General features: G+C 43.0%; 1 protein-coding gene across 7 annotated transcripts in view; it reads left to right on the top strand.

The window, feature by feature from the left end:
* The window catches only part of hdac9b (histone deacetylase 9b), a 118,370-nt gene that overhangs the window by 47,336 nt on the left and 49,027 nt on the right, over positions 1–22,007 (top strand). The window contains exons 1-2 of one of the 7 annotated variants that reach the window (XM_031811875.1): positions 10,335–10,450; positions 10,678–10,769. The exons of 1 other annotated variant lie outside the window; for it this stretch is intronic. In XM_031811875.1, coding sequence (XP_031667735.1) covers positions 10,742–10,769 — 28 coding nt within the window. In that variant the 5' untranslated portion in view covers positions 10,335–10,450; positions 10,678–10,741. Of the gene's footprint in view, positions 1–9,445; positions 10,451–10,677; positions 10,770–22,007 lie in introns of those variants that run through there. 5 more of the 7 variants (XM_031811876.1, XM_031811874.1, XM_031811873.1 and 2 more) reach the window with 5 other exon arrangements.

The raw sequence follows: 22,007 nt of genomic DNA, 5'->3' as shown, positions 1-22,007 counted from the left end.
TCTATCAAAACACGGTAAACCCGACTCAATATCTAATCATTCTGTCAAAACACGGTAAACCCGACTCAATATCTAATCATTCTGTCAAAACACGGTAAACCCGACTCAATATCTAATCGTTCTGTCAAAACACGGTAAACCCGACTCAATATCTAATCGTTCTGTCAAAACACGGTAAACCCGACTCAATATCTAATCGTTCTGTCAAAACACGGTAAACCCGACTCAATATCTAATCATTCTGTCAAAACACTAGCACATGTTTTCTGTCCAAGAGGAGCATATAGTCAATCTTAGCACAACGACTTTCAAAATACTAACAGTTGATGGCATTACAAAAACTGCATTACTTTTCAAGTTTCAGTTCTACCTGCATACATTAGACAATATGAAATCCATAGTTTTTTATAATTCAGTTTCGAGTGTCGAATGTATGCAATTTTGGCAACATACTATCTAAAAGTGAATGAGTGATCTTTACTTCATAGAATGTCAAGTAGAAACAAATAGGAACTGCTGCAGTAAAAGCGTTATTAGCAACATGAAATTACTGCCAGTGATCAACAACACATCCAATATACATGGCCTTTGGTTCAACAACACATCCAATATACATGACCTTTGGATCAACAACACATCCAACATACATGGCCTTTGGATCAACAACACATCCAACACACATGGCCTTTGGTTCAACAACACATCCAACATACATGGCCTTTGGTTCAACAACACATCCAACATACATGGCCTTTGGTTCAACAACACATCCAACATACATGGCCTTTGGTTCAACAACACATCCAACATACATGGCCTTTGGTTCAACAACACCTCCAACATACATGGCCTTTGGATCAACAACACATCCAACATACATGACCTTTGGTTCAACAACACATCCAACATACATGGCCTTTGGTTCAACAACGCATCCAACATAGATGGCCTTTGGTTCAACAACACATCCAACATACATGGCCTTTGGTTCAACAACACATCCAATATACATGACCTTTGGTTCAACAACACATCCAACATGCATGGCCTTTGGATCAACAACACATCCAACATACATGGCCTTTGGATCAACAACACATCCAACACACATGGCCTTTGGTTCAACAACACATCCAACATACATGGCCTTTGGTTCAACAACACATCCAACATACATGGCCTTTGGTTCAACAACACATCCAACATACATGGCCTTTGGTTCAACAACACATCCAACATACATGGCCTTTGGTTCAACAACACCTCCAACATACATGGCCTTTGGATCAACAACACATCCAACATACATGACCTTTGGTTCAACAACACATCCAACATACATGGCCTTTGGTTCAACAACACATCCAACATAGATGGCCTTTGGTTCAACAACACATCCAACATACATGGCCTTTGGTTCAACAACACATCCAATATACATGACCTTTGGTTCAACAACACATCCAACATGCATGGCCTTTGGATCAACAACACATCCAACATACATGGCCTTTGGTTCAACAACACATCCAACATACATGGCCTTTGGTTCAACAACACCTCCAACATACATGGCCTTTGGTTCAACAACACATCCAACATGCATGGCCTTTGGTTCAACAACACATCCAACACACATGGCCTTTGGTTCAACAACACCTCCAATATACATGGCCTTTGGTTCAACAACACATCCAACACACATGGCCTTTGGTTCAACAACACATCCAACATACATGGCCTTTGGATCAACAACACATCCAACATACATGGCCTTTGGTTCAACAACACATCCAACATGCATGGCCTTTGGTTCAACAACACATCCAACATACATGGCCTTTGGATCAACAACACATCCAACATACATGGCCTTTGGTTCAACAACACATCCAACATGCATGGCCTTTGGTTCAACAACACATCCAACATGCATGGCCTTTGGATCAACAACACATCCAACATACATGGCCTTTGGATCAACAACACATCCAACATACATGGCCTTTGGATCAACAACACATCCAACATACATGGCCTTTGGATCAACAACACATCCAATATACATGGCCTTTGGTTCAACAACACATCCAACATACATGGCCTTTGGATCAACAACACATCCAACATACATGGCCTTTGGTTCAACAACACATCCAACATACATGGCCTTTGGATCAACAACACATCCAACACACATGGCCTTTGGATCAACAACACATCCAACATACATGGCCTTTGGATCAACAACACATCCAACATACATGGCCTTTGGATCAACAACACATCCAACATACATGGCCTTTGGATCAACAACACATCCAACATACATGGCCTTTGGATCAACAACACATCCAACATGCATGACCTTTGGATCAACAACACATCCAACATACATGACCTTTGGTTCAACAACACCTCCAACACACATGGCCTTTGGATCAACAACACATCCAACATACATGGCCTTTGGATCAACAACACATCCAACATACATGGCCTTTGGTTCAACAACACATCCAACACACATGACCTTTGGATCAACAACACATCCAACATACATGACCTTTGGATCAACAACACATCCAACATACATGGCCTTTGGTTCAACAACACATCCAACACACATGACCTTTGGATCAACAACACATCCAACATACATGGCCTTTGGTTCAACAACACATCCAACACACATTACCTTTGGATCAACAACACATCCAACATACATGGCCTTTGGTTCAACAACACATCCAACATACATGGCCTTTGGTTCAACAACACATCCAACATACATGGCCTTTGGTTCAACAACACATCCAACACACATGGCCTTTGGTTCAACAACACATCCAACATACATGGCCTTTGGATCAACAACACATCCAACACACATGGCCTTTGGATCAACAACACATCCAACACACATGGCCTTTGGTTCAACAACACATCCAACATACATGGCCTTTGGTTCAACAACACATCCAACATACATGGCCTTTGGATCAACAACACATCCAACATACATGGCCTTTGGATCAACAACACATCCAACATACATGGCCTTTGGATCAACAACACATCCAACATACATGGCCTTTGGTTCAACAACACATCCAACATGCATGGCCTTTGGTTCAACAACACATCCAACATACATGGCCTTTGGATCAACAACACATCCAACATACATGGCCTTTGGTTCAACAACACATCCAACATGCATGGCCTTTGGTTCAACAACACATCCAACATGCATGGCCTTTGGATCAACAACACATCCAACATACATGGCCTTTGGTTCAACAACACATCCAACATACATGGCCTTTGGTTCAACAACACCTCCAACATACATGGACTTTGGTTCAACAACACATCCAACATACATGGCCTTTGGTTCAACAACACATCCAACACACATGGGCTTTGGTTCAACAACACATCCAACATACATGGCCTTTGGTTCAACAACACATCCAACATACATGGCCTTTGGTTCAACAACACATCCAACATACATAGCCTTTGGTTCTACAACACATCCAACACACATGGCCTTTGGTTCAACAACACATCCAACATACATGGCCTTTGGTTCAACAACACATCCAACATACATGGCCTTTGGTTCAACAACACATCCAATATACATGACCTTTGGTTCAACAACACCTCCAACATACATGGCCTTTGGTTCAACAACACATCCAACATACATGGCCTTTGGATCAACAACACATCCAACATACATGGCCTTTGGATCAACATCACCTCCAACATACATGGCCTTTGGTTCAACAACACATCCAACATACATGGCCTTTGGTTCAACAACACATCCAACATACATGGCCTTTGGATCAACATCACCTCCAACATACATGGCCTTTGGTTCAACAACACATCCAACATACATGACCTTTGGTTCAACAACACATCCAACATACATGGCCAATTACAGTAAAAAAGGCACAGAAGGGAAAAACAGTAAAATGCCCCGTTCTGTTCTAATCTATACCATCTTCAGCATTTGGCCACATGTTCTCGTCCACATCACATCTTATATCGTCTCTCACTATGCACCTTGGATAGAAACGCTTGTCCTGCCTTATCCACCCCTGGCAGTCTTCAGCTGAGATGTCTCTGCACCTTGGATAGAAACGCTTGTCCTGCTTTATCCACCCCTGGCAGTCTTCAGCTGAGATGTCTCTGCACCTTGGATAGAAACGCTTGTCCTGCTTTATCCACCCCTGGCAGTCTTCAGCTGAAATGTCTCTGCACCTTGGATAGAAACGCTTGGCCTGCCTCATCCACCCCTGACAGTCTTCAGCTGAAATGTCTCTGCATCTTGGATAGAAACGCTTGTCATGCCTCATCCACCCCTGGCAGTCTTCAGCTGAAATGTCTCTGCAGACGGCATCCATTGCATCCAGGAGGGACATTTGGTCATGTGACCGATGATCATATACTGTACTTTCCACCTCCAGGCAGAAAAAAGTTTGGGGAACGGTGAGTGGGTGGGGGGGGGGGGGGGGGCGGCATTCTTGGATGGGCTTCCAAACCAGTTTGTGATTGCATGTGAATGGTGGAATGCTACATTGTCCCATGTAATCACAATGTCCTCATGTTTCCTCCCACCTGTTCTCTTTCTGCTTCTGGCACCAGTTGTTGGTGGAGGTCATCTAAACACAAAAGAAGGTGCTCAGTGTTGCAGGGACCAATCTGGCATTTCTGCAGGACCAAACCAGCACTCGAGGTTGAAGCACACATTGTGATATTTGCTCCTCTCTGACCCGGCACGTCAACAGTGGCCCTTTTCTCTATGACGTTTCTTACCTGCCGATGTGCTTATGCCAGGTTAAACCTTGCCTCGTCTACATACATTATTTCATTATGGGGTCTGATTGGCCTCCACCTCCATGACTCTCTGATAGAAATCAAACACAGTATGTGTCAATGCTTTTCAGTGTGTCCTACTGTATGTACTGTAACCCATGTTTACATGTAGAGTAGCATAGTGTAAAACTCACTATAGAACTAGACATATTGGATAGACATCATACCTGGACGTATTGGTGCCGGAGTTCCTTGACCCCATAGTGTAAAACTCACTATAGAACTAGACATATTGGATAGACATCATACCTGGACGTATTGGTGCCGGAGATCCTTGACCCCATAGTGTAAAACTCACTATAGAACTAGACATATTGGATAGACATCATACCTGGACGTATTGGTGCCGGAGTTCCTTGACCCCATAGTGTAAAACTCACTATAGAACTAGACATATTGGATAGACATCATACCTGGACGTATTGGTGCCGGAGTTCCTTGACCCGCTCACTGTTCCTTTCAAAAGTGTGTAAAACTGTTTCATTCCAACTCTGTGTTTGGTCAGAGTCTGAGCAATGGTAGTCAGGCTGATGCTTTCCACATTTTGAAATACCAGGTTGTACCAAAAAAGAAATTAAAATATATTTTATATTTGAGATTCTTCAAATAGCCACCCTTTGCCTTGATGACAGAGCAAAGTATTGACAAGGTTTTTTTAATTGAGAGACGAGCTTAAAGTTTTCTTTACTGACCATAGTTTTCACTTGTCTGACCACTTGCATGATGACGGGTTTCTCACACGACTTGCCTATCTGGGTGATGTTTTTTCTCGACTGAATGATCTGAATCTAGGATTACAGGGACTTTCCGCAACTATATTCAATGTGTGAGACAAAATTTAGTCTGTGATGAAGAAGTTGGAGCTCTTCTCTGTCTGCATTAACAAGGACAACACACAGGTCTTTCCATCATTGTATGATTCTTTGTGTGCAAATGAACTCAAGCTTACAGACAATGTCAAATGTGATATAGCAAAGCACCTGAGTGAGTTGGGTACTGTCCCGAAACAGATGACACAAACAACTGGATTCGATATACCTTTCATGCCCTGCCTCCAGTCCACTTACCATATCTGAACAAGAGAGCCTCATCGAAATTGCAACAAGCGGTTCTGTGAAAATGTTATTTAGTCAGAAGGGACTACCAGATTTCTGGATTGGGCTGCGCTCAGAGTATCCTGCCTTGGCAAATCACTCTGTTAAGACACTGATGCCCTTTGCAACCACGTACCTATGTGAGAGTGGATTCTTGGCCCTCACTAGCATGAAAACTAAATACAGGCACAGACTGTGTGTGGAAAATTATTTAAGACTGAGACTCTCTCCAATACAACCCAACATGTTGAGTCATTGCCAATTTTTGATGAACAAATACAGTTTTATATGTAAGATGGCTAAATAAAGAGCAAAATTGTTGATTATTATTACATTTGTGCCCTGGTCCTATAAGAGCTCTTTGTCACTTCCCACGAGCTTTGTGGGAAGTTGTGACAAAAACTCACACTCCTTGTTATGTTTAAGAGATGTACCGTATAAGTGTGGCAGGCTTACAATGAAACAGCATTTGAGAGTGTGCCGATCCTTTTGAGAGTGTGCCAACCCTTTTGAGAGTGTGCCGACCCTTTTGAGAGTGTGCCGACCCTTTTGAGAGTGTGCCGACCCATTTGAGAGTGTGCCGACCCTTTTGAGAGTGTGCCGACCCTTTTGAGAGTGTGCCGACCCATTTGAGAGTGTGCTGACCCTGGTGCTAGAGGGGGTACGCAGCTGGAGGTTGAATGTTTGAAGGGGTACGGGACTATAAACATTTTGGGAACCACTGCCTTAGGGCATCCTTCCTCACATGATTGGCTGACTCATGGCATGCTTCCTTACACGATTAGCAGGCTCAGGGCATGCTTCCTCACACGATTGGCTGGCTCAGGGCATGCTTCCTCAAGAGCAGTACAGATTTAGGATCTTAATTTGATGACTATTTTGTATCTGAGAATGTTCCTGCACGGCAGGAAAGGCCAACTTGTAGGGTTAGGGTTAGGGTTAGGGTTCGGGTTAGGGTTAACCCTATTTTGTAGCTGAGAATGTTCCTGCACGGCAGGAAAGGCCAACTTGTAGTGTATTCAGGGTTTTAAAAAGGTTCTAAAGTTTGTCATTTTCACGTTAAAATGTAAGACTTGATTTGCCCTGATGAAACATGTTTTAACTCCTTGATAAAAATACCCATGAATTCTAATCCACACAATAATTCACATTTCTTGTTGCTGCAGGATTTGTTTCCTGTTTTAGCAAACTGTCTGGAATGAAGATCCTACATCTGCAGTGTCCTGGATGCACACTGACCCCTGCTCTCTCTCCATCCTACAATCTGCAGTGTCCTGGATGCACACTGACCCCTGCTCTCTCTCCATCCTACATCTGCAGTGTCCTGGATGCACACTGACCCCTGCTCTCTCTCCATCCTACATCTGCAGTGTCCTGGATGCACACTGACCCCTGCTCTCTCTCCATCCTACAATCTGCAGTGTCCTGGATGCACACTGACCCCTGCTCTCTCTCCATCCTACATCTGCAGTGTCCTGGATGCACACTGACCCCTGCTCTCTCTCCATCCTACATCTGCAGTGTCCTGGATGCACACTGACCCCTGCTCTCTCTCCATCCTACAATCTGCAGTGTCCTGGATGCACACTGACCCCTGCTCTCTCTCCATCCTACATCTGCAGTGTCCTGGATGCACACTGACCCCTGCTCTCTCTCCATCCTACATCTGCAGTGTCCTGGATGCACACTGACCCCTGCTCTCTCTCCATCCTACAATCTGCAGTGTCCTGGATGCACACTGACCCCTGCTCTCTCTCCATCCTACATCTGCAGTGTCCTGGATGCACACTGACCCCTGCTCTCTCTCCATCCTACAATCTGCAGTGTCCTGGATGCACACTGACCCCTGCTCTCTCTCCATCCTACATCTGCAGTGTCCTGGATGCACACTGACCCCTGCTCTCTCTCCATCCTACATCTGCAGTGTCCTGGATGCACACTGACCCCTGCTCTCTCTCCATCCTACATCTGCAGTGTCCTGGATGCACACTGACCCCTGCTCTCTCTCCATCCTACAATCTGAGATAATAGTTACTATTCCACTTGGTCAGGTGGTTGGGTCAGGGTGATCTGGGAGGGTTGACACAGTTAGTTATATAATACATGTGTTTTTTTAACATGCAGAATATGGTGCTGGTTTGTTACTCTCAATGACTAACCAATCATCTCGAGATTGAACTAATAACCAACCTATCAGAAATGGGCTGCTTGAACTAATAACCAACCTATCAGATATGGGCTGCTTGAACTAATAACCAACCTATCAGAAATGGGCTGCTTGAACTAATAACTAACCTATCAGAAATGGGCTGCTTGAACTAATAACCAACCTATCAGAAATGGGCTGCTTGAACTAATAACCAACCTATCAGAAATGGGCTGCTTGAACTAATAACCAACCTATCAGAAATGGGTTGCTTGAACTAATAACCAACCTTTCAGAAATGGGCTGCCAATAAGAATAGATGTTACGTTGTCAAAATACAGAATAGCACCTTATACCACCCACCACTGCGACTTGTATGCTCTAGTCGGCTGGCCCTCGCTACATATTCGTCGCCAGACCCACTGGCTCCAGGTCATCTACAAGTCTATGCTAGGTAAAGCTCCGCCTTATCTCAGCTCACTGGTCACGATGGCAACACCCATCCGTAGCACGCGCTCCAGCAGGTGTATCTCACTGATCATCCCTAAAGCCAACACCTCATTTGGCCGCCTTTCGTTCCAGTACTCTGCTGCCTGTGACTGGAACGAATTGCAAAAATCGCTGAAGTTGGAGACTTTTATCTCCCTCACCAACTTCAAACATCAGCTATCTGAGCAGCTAACCGATCGCTGCAGCTGTACATAGTCTATTGGTAAATAGCCCACCCTTTTCACCTACCTCATCCCCATACTGTTTTTATTTATTTACTTTTCTGCTCTTCTGCACACCAATATCTCTACCTGTACATGACCATCTGATCTTTTATCACTCCAGTGTTAATCTGCAAAATTGTAATTATTTGCCTACCTCCTCATGCCTTTTGCACACATTGTATATAGACCCCCCCCTTTGTTTTCTACTGTGTTATTGACTTGTTAATTGTTTACTCCATGTGTAACTCTTTGTTGTATGCTCACACTGCTATGCTTTATCTTGGCCAGGTCGCAGTTGCAAATGAGAACTTGTTCTCAACTAGCCTACCTGGTTAAATAAAGGTGAAATAAATAAATAAATAAAAAAAATCACAGGCACCATAAACTACCATGAAAGAAAAACAACAGTAGCAAGACCTTGTACGGATGAGGAAATATATGTGATTTGGATAGTATGTTTTGGAAAAAGGGATAGAAGGATGAATCTTGTACAAGAGAAAGAAATTAAGAATCCCAGTTGGGAGAGGGTAGAGAGAGAGAGAGAGAGAGAGAGAGAGAGAGGGAGATAAATAGAGGGAATGAGAAAGGAGAGAGAGATAAATAGAGTTTAAATGAGAGAAAGAGTGAGAGAAAAGAGCAAGAGAGAGAGAGGGGGAGAGAGAGGAATCAAGCAGAGTGAGCTTCCATCTGCAGCTTGGCTGGGCCCTGCTCTGGGAGAGAGGGAGGGAGGGAGTCAGTCAGGAGACATGCCTTCTGGCAGGAATCTAGCTGTAGAGCTGTAGAAGAGACAGCTGTGTTTGGTGGAGGTATTTTTAAACGCATCAATGCTGCTCCAATCCCCTCGCCTCAGCCCTCCTATTTATAGCTGGGGCCGGCCATTGTTCTATTTCTGTCACCTGTGGGCCACGCTGTTGTTAATTCACATGCAAATGAAGCTTGCACCCTCTCCGGCTCAAGCATTACTTTCCTGTGAGAGGTGGACGGGTAAACAGTGCACGGCTTAGCTCATCTCTGACTAGTACACCCCCCATTGGAAGGTTGAAACACAGGCAGGCTCACTCTCACCGCTCAGACATTACTGAGAGAGGAACAGAGAGGAGAAGACAGACAGACGAGAGAGAGAGATCAGAGGGAATAAGAGCAGGGTAGTAGCTCAGTGTCACAACAAGAGAAGAGAATCAGACTGCCAGGCATCTTCTAACTCTGTCTGAACAGGGACTTCTTGACTGAAGCTCTGTGCTCTATGGTGCTGTGTAGTCACAGTATAGTGGGGAAAGCCTCACAGAGGGAGTGTGTGGTGTGGTTATTGTATTGCGTTTCAGCACAGCAAGAGAGAGAGAGTTTCCTCAGAGGAAAAGGAGGAGAGCTGTTTCTGTCTCTAGTCTCCGTACGCCGTCGTGGTCGTTCCCCTGAGTGCACTGCTGTGAGAGGGTTGGCTCTTTAGGGACAGGAAGAGCAGGACTTGCGATGCGACCTGAGCGCTGAGTGGAGTATGCTACAGACGATTTACGAGAGCGAGTCAAATTTCTCCACCACAACAAACAAGCTCGTTGTCCACCAGCAACTCTTGGACCAGCAGAAGATGCACAACGTTAACTCAGGTGACCAGACCCACCATGCTCTCTCTCTGCTCCTAAAGGGATAGCCTATCTTTCTCTTTTTCCTCTGGATTTTTACAGCATTCTTATCCTCTCTCTCTGTTTCTCTTCATCTGGCGGTCTGCCGCTCTCTCTCCTTATTTCCCACTCTCTCTCTCTCTCTCTTTTTCTCTCACTCCCTACCTCCCTCTCCCTCGGTTTCATTCTCTCAACTCTCCGGTCTCTCCCAGTCAGTCTCTATCTGTCTGCCTCTGTGAAAGGAGGACTCCAAACTTCTCAGCACAGCAACGCGTTATGATCAGGCACTGCTTTCTGTATCCAGGTATTTACATGTGTGATATTATACTGCATGGTTTTACAGTGTGCAGTGCTTCTGGATGGGCAGTTCCTCCTTGTATTCCTTTACTGTCATTGTTTCTCTGTTTGCTTGTGTCTGAAAGGAGTAAAACAAACATGTTTAAAACTGTCTGTATAGTGAGTGTTAGTAAATACACATAGTTTTATCATTGTGTGCATATGGACTGAATGCACAGTTTGGATTTGTTTTGGTGCAGTGTGCTTTTTACAGTCATTGTCACCACAATGAAATGGCATGAAAACATGAAAGGGATGTTGTGTTTGGAAGGGAGGCTTCCATGTCAGGTTTCACGTTTTGGGGTATAACAGTAGCAGGAAATGCCACGGTAAAAATACAGACAGTACAAGGCAAAGGGAAATGAACATCAAAAGATTATCTCTGCGTCTCTGTGGATGTTTACCAAACACAATGTCATTCTATTCCTGACCTGAGAAATGAATCTCAGGGTTCAAACGAATCTGACATCATTCTGAGTAATGTCGGTTTACGGTATTCACTCAATGTGAGTCACTCTGTTATTCTCTGCCTTTTGGACTTGTGGTAGTTCAGAACATTCACTTGGCTGTTGTCATCTAATGGGACCAGCATTGTATTATGGGAAAGCACACACACTACAGTAAATGTCAGGAGTTTTGGTGGGCAGCATTGTTATGACAATACACAGATTGAGTCATGTACTGCGTATTGTGGGCAGAGAGTGGTATACAGGAAATGAATATTATGGCTATTGATTTCTCAATAACTTGTGAACATCAGAGATAAACGCTTAAATGATTCATTTCACACATCCTCACATTGATCACCAAGGATACCACATGCTCTGTGAACATGACTCTTATAGTGTGTTTCTGTAAACTCAGTGTATTTCTCCTCATACGCATAGTACTGTTGTCTGTTGTAGAACTATATTTAACCACCAGTACAATATATTAACTACAGGACAAACACATATCTACTTAATTAACCACAGAATAAAAACATCTCTACTTCATTAACTACAGGACAAACACATCTATACTTCATTAACTACAGGACAAACACATCTATACTTCATTAACTACAGAACTAACACATCTCTATTTAATTAACCACAGAACAAACACATCTCTATTTAATTAACCACAGAACATACACATCTCTACTTAATTAACTACAGGACAAACACATCTATACTTCATTAACTACAGAACTAACACATCTCTATTTAATTAACCACAGAACAAACACATCTCTATTTAATTAACCACAGAACATACACATCTCTACTTAATTAACTACAGGACAAACACATCTATACTTCATTAACTACAGAACTAACACATCTCTACTTAATTAACTACAGAACAAACATATCTACTTAATTAACTACAGGACAAACACATCTATACTTCATTAACCACAGAACTAAAAATCTCTACTTCATTAACTACAGAACTAACACATCTCTACTCATTAACTACATACTGCATTGTTATTCTATTCTGTCCTATTCTATTCTGCTCTGTTAAATTATATTCTATTATAGTATGTCTCTATTCTATCCTATTCTATCCTGCTCTGTTCTATTATATTATGTCTCTTCTCTGTCCTATTCTATTCTGTTCTGCTCTATTCTATTCTGTCCTATTCTATTTTGTCCTATTCTGTTCTGCTTTGTTCTATTATTTTCTAATCTGTCCTGTTCTATTCTGGTCTGTTTGATTCTTTTGTATTCTATTCTGCTCTGTTCTATTATATTATATTGTATTCAGTCCTATTCTATTCTGTTCTGTTCGATTATGTTCTATTCTGTCATATTCTATGATATTCTGCTCTGTTCTATTATATTATATTCTATTCTGCTCTGTTCTATTCTGCTCTGTTTTATTCTGCTCTGTTTTATTCTGCTCTGTTTTATTCTGCTCTGTTTTATTCTATTCTGTTGTATTGTATCCTGTAGACAAGCTGAAAGGTAGTACAGTACATGATCCATGGTAGTCAGCAGAACAAGAAGAGCAGAACAAGTGTGAATAAGGTTCTAGCATGACACATTCTATCTCCTCTGCTCTGTCAATAGAACACCAGGTCAATCCCAACATCCATTGCTGCTTTTCTCTCTCCTTCAAGCCAAGCATTTCAGCTCTTCTTGTTCTTCTTCTCGCAGAACATTATCTGCCAAACAACAAGATATTTTAAGTGCCTGAAATTCAGGCTTCTTGCTTATTCTGTGGGTCAGCTATTCTTAGGTGTGTTATTTTGGGCTTATGGCATTAGCCAGCTAAGATTAGGTGCCTTGCTGTCTTTATCACTCCATCTCAGCAGCCAGCAGCACACCCCTGATATAACAGTGCTTTTGGAAGGAGAGATATACTTAATTTATCATTTACCTATTACGTGTGTGTGTGTGTGTGTGTGTGTGTGTGTGTGTGTGTGTGTGTGTGTGTGTGTGTGTGTGTGTGTGTGTGTGTGTGTGTGTGTGTGTGTGTGTGTGTGTGTGTGTGTGTGCCTGTCTCTTATTCTGGTTTCACTTGTTGACGATTATATTTTCGGTTCTAAAAATAGCCTTGTCACATGCCTTTTATGACGGCTGCATGGGAGGCAGGGAGGCACCACAGTGACTGCTGCACAGCATACAGGTCTGTTCTGTTGGACTAAGACCATGGAGACAGGGTTGACAGGATAGACAGGGTAGACAGCGTAAACAGGGTAGACAGGGAAAACAGGGTAGACAGGGTAGACAGGGCAGACACGGTAGACAGGGAAAACAGGGTAAACAGGGAAAACAGGGCAGACAGGGTAGACAGGGCAGACAGCGTAAACAGGGCAGACAGGGCAAACAGGGTAGACAGGGCAGACACGGTAGACAGGGAAAACAGGGTAAACAGGGAAAACAGGGCAGACAGGGTAGACAGGGCAGACAGCGTAAACAGGGCAGACAGGGCAAACAGGGTAGACAGGGCAGACACAGTAGACAGGGCAAACAGGGTAAACAGGGCAGACAGGGTAGACAGGGCAGACAGCGTAGACAGGGCAGACAGGGTAGACAGGGCAAACAGGGTAGACAGGGTAGAAAGGGCAGACACGGTAGACAGGGCAAACAGGGTAAACAGGGCAGACAGGGCAGACAGCGTAAACAGGGAAAACAGGGTAGACAGGGTAAACAGGGTAGACAGGGCAGACAGCGTAAACAGGGTAGACACCATCTAAAATGGTGTGTTATGAGTGGGTTTATAATCACATTCAATGGTGATGAAGCTGTCCTTGCCACTGTCTGGAGAACCAACATTCATAAAGGTTTCTGTCCACAGAGCTCTTCATGAATTCACACTTCACTTAATAACACTCTCATCTCTCCGGCTTTCATGTTGAAGAAGCTCAATGAATTCAGAGGGAGGAAGACAACATGTCTTTGTGATTTTAATGAGATGAGCCATGTAGCAGTGACATCAACATGTTCTAACGTGACCAAAACAAAGTGCTCAGACACAAAGGCTTTTTGAAAAAGAGAAAATGACTAATTAGTTAACTGAATGTAATGTCAGGAAGTGGGATTGTTGAGAATAATAAACCACTAAACAACACAGTGTTTATAATGCGCTATAATATGACCATGGCCTCTCCTTTGTCTGCTTCTCTCTACCGTTATATTCATTTCTATCATCTGCTGCTTAACAAACACTGTCATTGGTGAATTACATTTGTATATTGCATTACAGTTACTCTGTACCCCTTCTGCATTACAAATATGTAACAAGATGTTCCTCTTGAGCTGTTAAACAATAGTTGAACGTTCCAAATATACGGTTTGAAAATGAATAATACCAAGACTACGATAAGCATAGTCTTGGTATCAAGCAATTATTTCTTCACTCATTTAGAGGAACATAATATTAGAGGACCAGCTGTTGTTGCGTAATTTCTAATACACAACGGCCTATCAGAGTTATCTATACGGCCTATCAGAGTTATCTATACGGCCTATCAGAGTTATCTATACGGCCTATCAGAGTTATCTATACGGCCTATCAGAGTTATCTATACGGCCTATCAGAGTTATCTATACGGCCTATCAGAGTTATCTATACGGCCTATCAGAGTTATCTATACGGCCTATTAGAGTGTCTGTATGGTGTGAAGCTCTGTTGAGTTGCTCTGAATGTGCTGGGCCCACATCCATCCATCCCTGGGCTGATGCTTGGACCTGTACAAGGAAAAAGACAGGCTTCGCATGGCATCCTGGGAGGTAGTAAAGTGCTATACAAATGTGAAACGTACAGTTCTCTCTCTGTCTGCCACCGTTATGTACATTATCTTGATTGTGTTGCTATGTTACTGTACATTACAGAACGGTAGTGATTTTGGGAGGTGACAGAGTCCTATAGACTGTATAAAGCAGTGCCCCATGGTTGGACAGTTTCATTACATTAAAGGGCTATTTCTGGATTTTCACCAGTCAGATGAACTTGTGGATACCATTTTTATTAATGCAATTGCTAACTAGCATGCTTGCAGATAACCATAGACTTCCAGTCATTGTGCTAACGCTAGTTAGCATTGGCTGACGAGACTACCTCTAACTTCCTTCATACTGGACACGGAGACACACCACAGAGTTCATCTGACTCTTGGGAAGTAGATAAAGGGCCTCATTGCCAAAATCCCCAAGTATCCCTTTAAGGACATACACATTAAACTCTATGGTGAATGACCAGGGTTTGAGTGGTTCGGTTTGTGGCTCGGCTCCTTTTGTTAGCGTTAGATGATAGCCTGCAAGCCACAGCTCTGTTTGAGCTGCGAAGACGAGCCTGACCGCCTGGGACTTAAAAATAAAGCTCTGTTTCCTGCTTTAGACGTGCCAGCTGCCCAAAAATAACAAGGCACTTAATGAGAGATCCAGCACCACATAGCAGACCCAAGCATCAGGCTATTCCTGCCCTGAAACATCTTCTGCATCTCCCAGTTTCTATTTATACAAGGCCAGTTAGAAAGAGCTCTGAGAGCTTGGTTGAATGTCACAATGTTTTTGGAAAGCAGGAAAAAGTATTGTGGGATTGTTGGATTGACTATCTTGCACTGTATTTATAATTATGTGTCAGTTGTTGTGATCTATTTTTTTGTTTGTTGATGTCTTTTCACTTATATTCGGATCATTTTGGATTGTTGGATTGTAAGTGTTACATTATTATTATTATTATTGTCTTGTTGTTTGTTGCTGTCTTTTAACGAATGTGTCTGTAAGAGCCAAAACAGATGTAGAATCTTATTTGATCGCTCTTTTGTTGCTGAGAATTCTTCTTTGCCACAGGAAATGCAGATGAGCTTCCTAATTCACATAAATTCACTGAAAACCCTCATTAACACACTGTTATAGTAAGATTATTGCACTTTTTATAGTCTTCACAGAGATCTATAATAATATTATGGTCTATACAGAGATCTATAATATTATTATGGTCTATACAGAGATCTATAATAATATTATGGTCTATACAGAGATCTAGAATATTATTATGGTCTATACAGAGATCTATAATATTATTATGCTCTATACAGAGATCTATAATAATATTATGGTCTATACAGAGATCTATAATAATATTATGGTCTATACAGAGATCTATAATATTATTATGGTCTATACAGAGATCTATAATAATATTATGGTCTATACAGAGATCTATAATAATATTATGGTCTATACAGAGATCTATAATATTATAATGGTCTTCACAGAGATCTATAATATTATTATGGTCTATACAGAGATCTATAATAATATTAAGGTCTTCACAGAGATCTATAATAATATTATGGTCTTCACAGAGATCTATAATAATATTATGGTCTTCACAAAGTGTTGCTATGAGTAAGCAGTCAAGCAGTCAAAGTACCATCAGAAAGATGAATAACCCAATACTTCTTAATTAACCTAGTGGTGATATGTCTACTTAGTGTCATAGTGTCGGCCACAGTCATCGCCATTCAGAATGATACATTAAACACTATGGGCCAGTTTCTCGGACACTGATTAATTAAGACAATACAATATATATAAAAGTATGTGGACACCCCTTCAAATTAGTGGATTCGGCTATTTCAGCCACATCCGTTGCTGACAGCACACAGCCATGCAATTCTCATATGATGCCACCTTTCCAACAAGTCAATTTGTCAAATGTATGCCCTGCTAGAGCTGCCCCATTCAACTGTAAGTGCTGTTATTGTGAAGTGGAAACGTCTAGGAGCAACAACGGCTCAGCCACAAAGTGGTAGGCCACACAAGTTCACAGAAAGGGACCTCAGAGTGCTGAAGCGCACAAAAATCGTCTGTCCTCGGTTGCAACACTCACCACCCAGTTCCAAACTGCCTCTCGAAGAAAACGTCAGCACAAGAACTGTTCGTCAGCAGCTTCACTAAATGGGTTTCCATAGCCGAGCAGTGGCACACAAGCCTAAAATCAACATGCGCAATGCCAAGCGTTGGCTGGAGTGGTGTAAAGCTCGCCACCATTGGACTCTGGAGCAGTGGAAATGTGTTTTCTGGAGTGATGAATCACGTTTCACCATCTGGCAGTCCAACGGACGAATCTGGGTTTGGCGGATGCCAGAAGAACACTACCTGCCCCAATGCATAGTACCGACTGTAAAGTTTGGAGGAGGAAGAATTGTGGTCTGAGGCTGATATTTCATGGTTTGGGCTTGGCCCCTTAGTTTCAGTGAAGGGAAAACTTTGTGGCAACAGTTTGGGGAAGGCCCTTTCCTGTTCCAGTGTAGGGAAAACTTTGTGGCAACAGTTTGGGGAAGGCCCTTTCCTGTTCCAGTGAAGGGAAAACTTTGTGGCAACAGTTTGGGGAAGGCCCTTTCCTGTTCCAGTGTGGGAGAACTTTGTGGCAACAGTTTGGTGAAGGCCCTTTCCTGTTCCAGTGTGGGAGAACTTTGTGGCAACAGTTTGGGGAAGGCCCTTTCCTGTTCCAGTGTGGGAGAACTTTGTGGCAACAGTTTGGGGAAGGCCCTTTCCTGTTCCAGTGTGGGAGAACTTTGTGGCAACAGTTTGGGGAAGGCCCTTTCCTGTTCCAGTGTGGGAGAACTTTGTGGCAACAGTTTGGGGAAGGCCCTTTCCTGTTCCAGTGTGGGAGAACTTTGTGGCAACAGTTTGGGGAAGGCCCTTTCCTGTTCCAGTGTGGGAGAACTTTGTGGCAACAGTTTGGGGAAGGCCCTTTCCTGTTTCAGTGTGGGAGAACTTTGTGGCAACAGTTTGTGGAAGGCCCTTTCCTGTTTCAGTGTGGGAGAACTTTGTGGCAACAGTTTGGGGAATTGCCTTTCCTGTTCCAGTGTGGGAGAACTTTGTGGCAACAGTTTGGGGAAGGTCCTTTCCTGTTCCAGTGTGGGAGAACTTTGTGGCAACAGTTTGGGAAAGGTCCTTTCCTGTTCCAGTGTGGGAGAACTTTACAGGTCTGCACAGAGCCCTGACTTCAGCCACATCCAACACCTTTGGGATGAATTGGAACGTTGACTGTGAGCCAAGCTTAATCGCCCAACATCAGCGCCCAACCTCACTAATGCTCTTGTGGCTGAATGGAAGCAAGTTTCCGCAGCAATGTTCCAACATCTAGTAGAAAGCCTTCCCAGAAGAGTGGAGGCTGTTATAGAAGCAAAGGGGAGGACCATCTCCATATTAATGACCATGATTTTGGAATGAGATGTCTGGCGAGCAGGTGTCCACATACCTTTGGTCATATAGAGTCTGTCACTTTTTTATCTAATGTTTTTATTGAACCTTTATTTAACAGTTAAGAACAATTTCCTGTTTTACAATAACGGCCTCGGCCAAACCCTCACCTGACCCGGACGACGCTGGGTCAATTGTGTGCCGCCCTGTGATTCAATGATGAGTCTCCAATAAGCATGCTTTTTAGTCCAGGACAAACTGGCCCTATAGACTATCCATTGACTGCAAATGAAGCAGGACACCACCTATGGTATGTAGCAGTAGGATCTAACATGGGCACTGTCTTCTAGCCTATTATCATTATTATTATTATTATTATTAGACAAATAGATGATGGGAAGAGATCCAAGAACACATATCTCACATCACAGACGTCACAACATGTAACACTCTCACCAGTCCAGACGACTTGTCTCTATTCTCTCTCTCTCTCTGCTGTGTGGTGGGTGAAGCCTGCCAGTGTGACTCCTCAAGGTAAAAACAGACACGGACTGTGTCCCACATGGCACCCTATTCCCTATGGGCTCTGGTCAAAAGTAGTGCACTATATAGGAAATAGGGTGCCAAATGGGAAGCAACCACCTGCCATTGCCATGCCAACGTCTCAAATGAAGGCTGTGATCGTCACTCTAACCGCCATGGGGGCTAACGAGAGACAGATCTGTTATAGAAATAAACACGTTGGGGACAGGCGGTCACGGAGCTGTATGGTGGTAGTGTTGGCCCGGGGTGTCAGAGAGGAGGCTAGTGCAGTGGGACTGCAGCCACTGGTTATGAGTCACCCTATCCCCTGTTGGCAGGGCCCTCGGAGGGCATGGGGCAGGGTGCTGCTTGTCTCTCCCTGGTGCTAAAAACAAATTGGACCTGTCATTCATAAATCTCCTTTACCCGCCAGTCCCTGCCGTTGGCGCTTAGTGACACCTCTCCACCAATGAGGAGGCCCCATCACTTCTTTCGCTCAAGGAAAACTGCAGGTGAATTAATATCTAGTAGTAACAGTTTATTGTATCTTCTTCAAAAAGCCAAAGAGGTTGATTCAGTGTTCCTTCAGGGCGTTTAGCTTAAAAACAAAACTCTGTGTTAAATTAAGCAGACAGCCTGACATCCGTGACAGTCTTTCACACATTGTCTATATTAAGACCCAGGCAGCTCAGAAAATCTGTTATATTTAGCCGTCGTTACTGCTGCTTCCGTGTTCTCCTCCTGGTATTTGCAGTGCATCAACAGCAGATTTCAGTTTCACATATAACATTTGACATAGTCATTTCTGAATCCTAAACTTAGCCGTAGGCAGCCACAGATATAACCAGATAGACATTGTTCTATTTTAATGTCGGTGTATGATGCTGGTTAATTCAAAACAGACATGATGATAATATCTCGGGCAATGATCTGCCTTCTTTACTATGTGTTCTGTGTCTCTATACAGTCTGCACTTGACCTGAACAACAGATGGCTTATGTTTTTTTTTTCGTTTTTTTTTTAACCTTTATTTAACCAGGCAAGTCAGTTAAGAACAAATTCTTATTTTCAATGACGGCCTGGGAACAGTGGGTTAACTGCCTGTTCAAGGGCAGAACAACAGATTTGTACCTTGTCAGCTCGGGGATTTGAACTTGCAACCTTTCGGTTACTAGTCCAATGCTCTAACCACTAGGCTACACTGCCGCCCCATGTTGATAAGAAGTGTAAAGGACTAGTTTGAAAAAAATATTTCAACTTATAAAATAGTTTTTCCGCCGACTTAAAATGTTGCATCTTACAATGTAACTGTACCTTTGGTCATGTTAACTTTCTAAATGGACGTTACTTAAAGTCTGAAGGTGGCTGGGGTCACTTACCTTTCTGGAACAACTACCATTGTTTAAATGGAAGAATCTGCAGTGGAGAGTAAACCTTGCATCCTCATTCCCTATTCCCTATGCACAGTTGAAGTCGGAAGTTTACATACACCTTAGCCAAATACATTTAAACGCAGTTTTTCATAATTCCTGACATTTAATCCTAGTAGAAAGTCCCTGTCTTAGGTCAGTTAGGATCAACACTTTATTTTAAGAATGTGAAATGTCAGAATAATAGTAGATAGAATGATTTATTGCAGCTTTTATTTCTTTCATCACATTCCCAGTGGGTCAGAAGTTTACATACACTAATACAATTAGTATTCGGTAGCATTGCCTTTAAATTGTTTAACTTGGGTCAAATGTTTCGGGTAGCCTTCCACGAGCTTCCCACAATAAGTTGAATGAATTTTAGCCCATTCCTCCTGACAGAGCTGGTGTAACTGAGTCAGGTTTGTAGGCCTTCTTGCTCGCACACGCTTGTTCAGTTCTGCCCACAAATGTTCTATGGGATTGAGGTCAGGGCTTTGTGATGGCCACTCCAATACCTTGACTTGGTTGTCCTTAAGCCATTTTGCCACAACTTTGGAAGTATGCTTGGGGTCATTGTCCATTTGGAGGACCCATTTGCGAACAAGCTTTAACTTCCTGACTGATGTCTTGAGATGTTGCTTCAATATATCCACCTAATTTTCCTACGTCATGATGTCATCTATTTTGTGAAGTTCACCAGTCCCTCCTGCAGTAAAGCACCCCCACAACATGATGCTGCCACCCCCGTGCTTCACGGTTGGGATGGTGTTCTTCTGCTTGCAAGTCTCCCCTTTTTTCCTCCAAACATAACGATGGTCATTATGTCCAAACAGTTCTATATTTGTTTCATCAGACCAGAGGACATTTCTCCAAAAAGTGCAATCTTTGTCCCCATGTGTAGTTGCAAACCATAGTCTGAAATTTGTGGAGAAGTTGAAAAACAAGTTTTAATGACTCCAACCTAAGTGTATGTAAACTTCCGACTTCAACTGTATTTATAGTGCCCTACTTTTGAACAGGGTCGATATGGCTCTGGTCAAAAGTAGTGCACTAAATAGGAAATAAGGTCAAAGGTGTCCTTTTTCCCCACCTCTTAGAGCTTGGACCCTTTCGAAAAAACACACATGAATTTCACTTGTGAACACGTGAAGTGTTGCAAAAACACATGTTTTCATGTGATCACTTGTGATCTTATGTGAAGTTAATGTAATAATGTGAAAACCTGTAAAGCAACATTTCCTTTCTGTAAGGGGAGGAGTCACATCGCTGTGTTGTGCTCTATGATTCTGCTGGAGTCACAGAGCTGTGCTGTATAATTCTGATGGTGTCACAGAGCTGTGCTGTATGATTCTGATGGAGTCCCAGAGCTGTGTTGTATGATTCTGATGGAGTCACAGAGCTGTGCTGTATGATTCTGATGGAGTCCCAGAGCTGTGCTGTATAATTCTGATGGTGTCACAGAGCTGTGCTGTATGATTCTGATGGAGTCCCAGAGCTGTGTTGTATGATTCTGATGGAGTCACAGAGCTGTGCTGTATAATTCTGATGAGTCACAGAGCTGTGCTGTATGATTCTGATGGAGTCCCAGAGCTGTGCTGTATGATTCTGATGGAGTCACAG

The sequence above is a fragment of the Oncorhynchus kisutch genome, unplaced genomic scaffold (genome assembly GCF_002021735.2).
Source record: "Oncorhynchus kisutch isolate 150728-3 unplaced genomic scaffold, Okis_V2 Okis02a-Okis13b_hom, whole genome shotgun sequence".
Taxonomy (NCBI): Eukaryota; Metazoa; Chordata; class Actinopteri; order Salmoniformes; family Salmonidae; genus Oncorhynchus; species Oncorhynchus kisutch.
The sequence above is the reverse complement of the archived record's forward strand: the minus strand, read 5'-3'. Positions and strand labels throughout refer to the sequence as shown.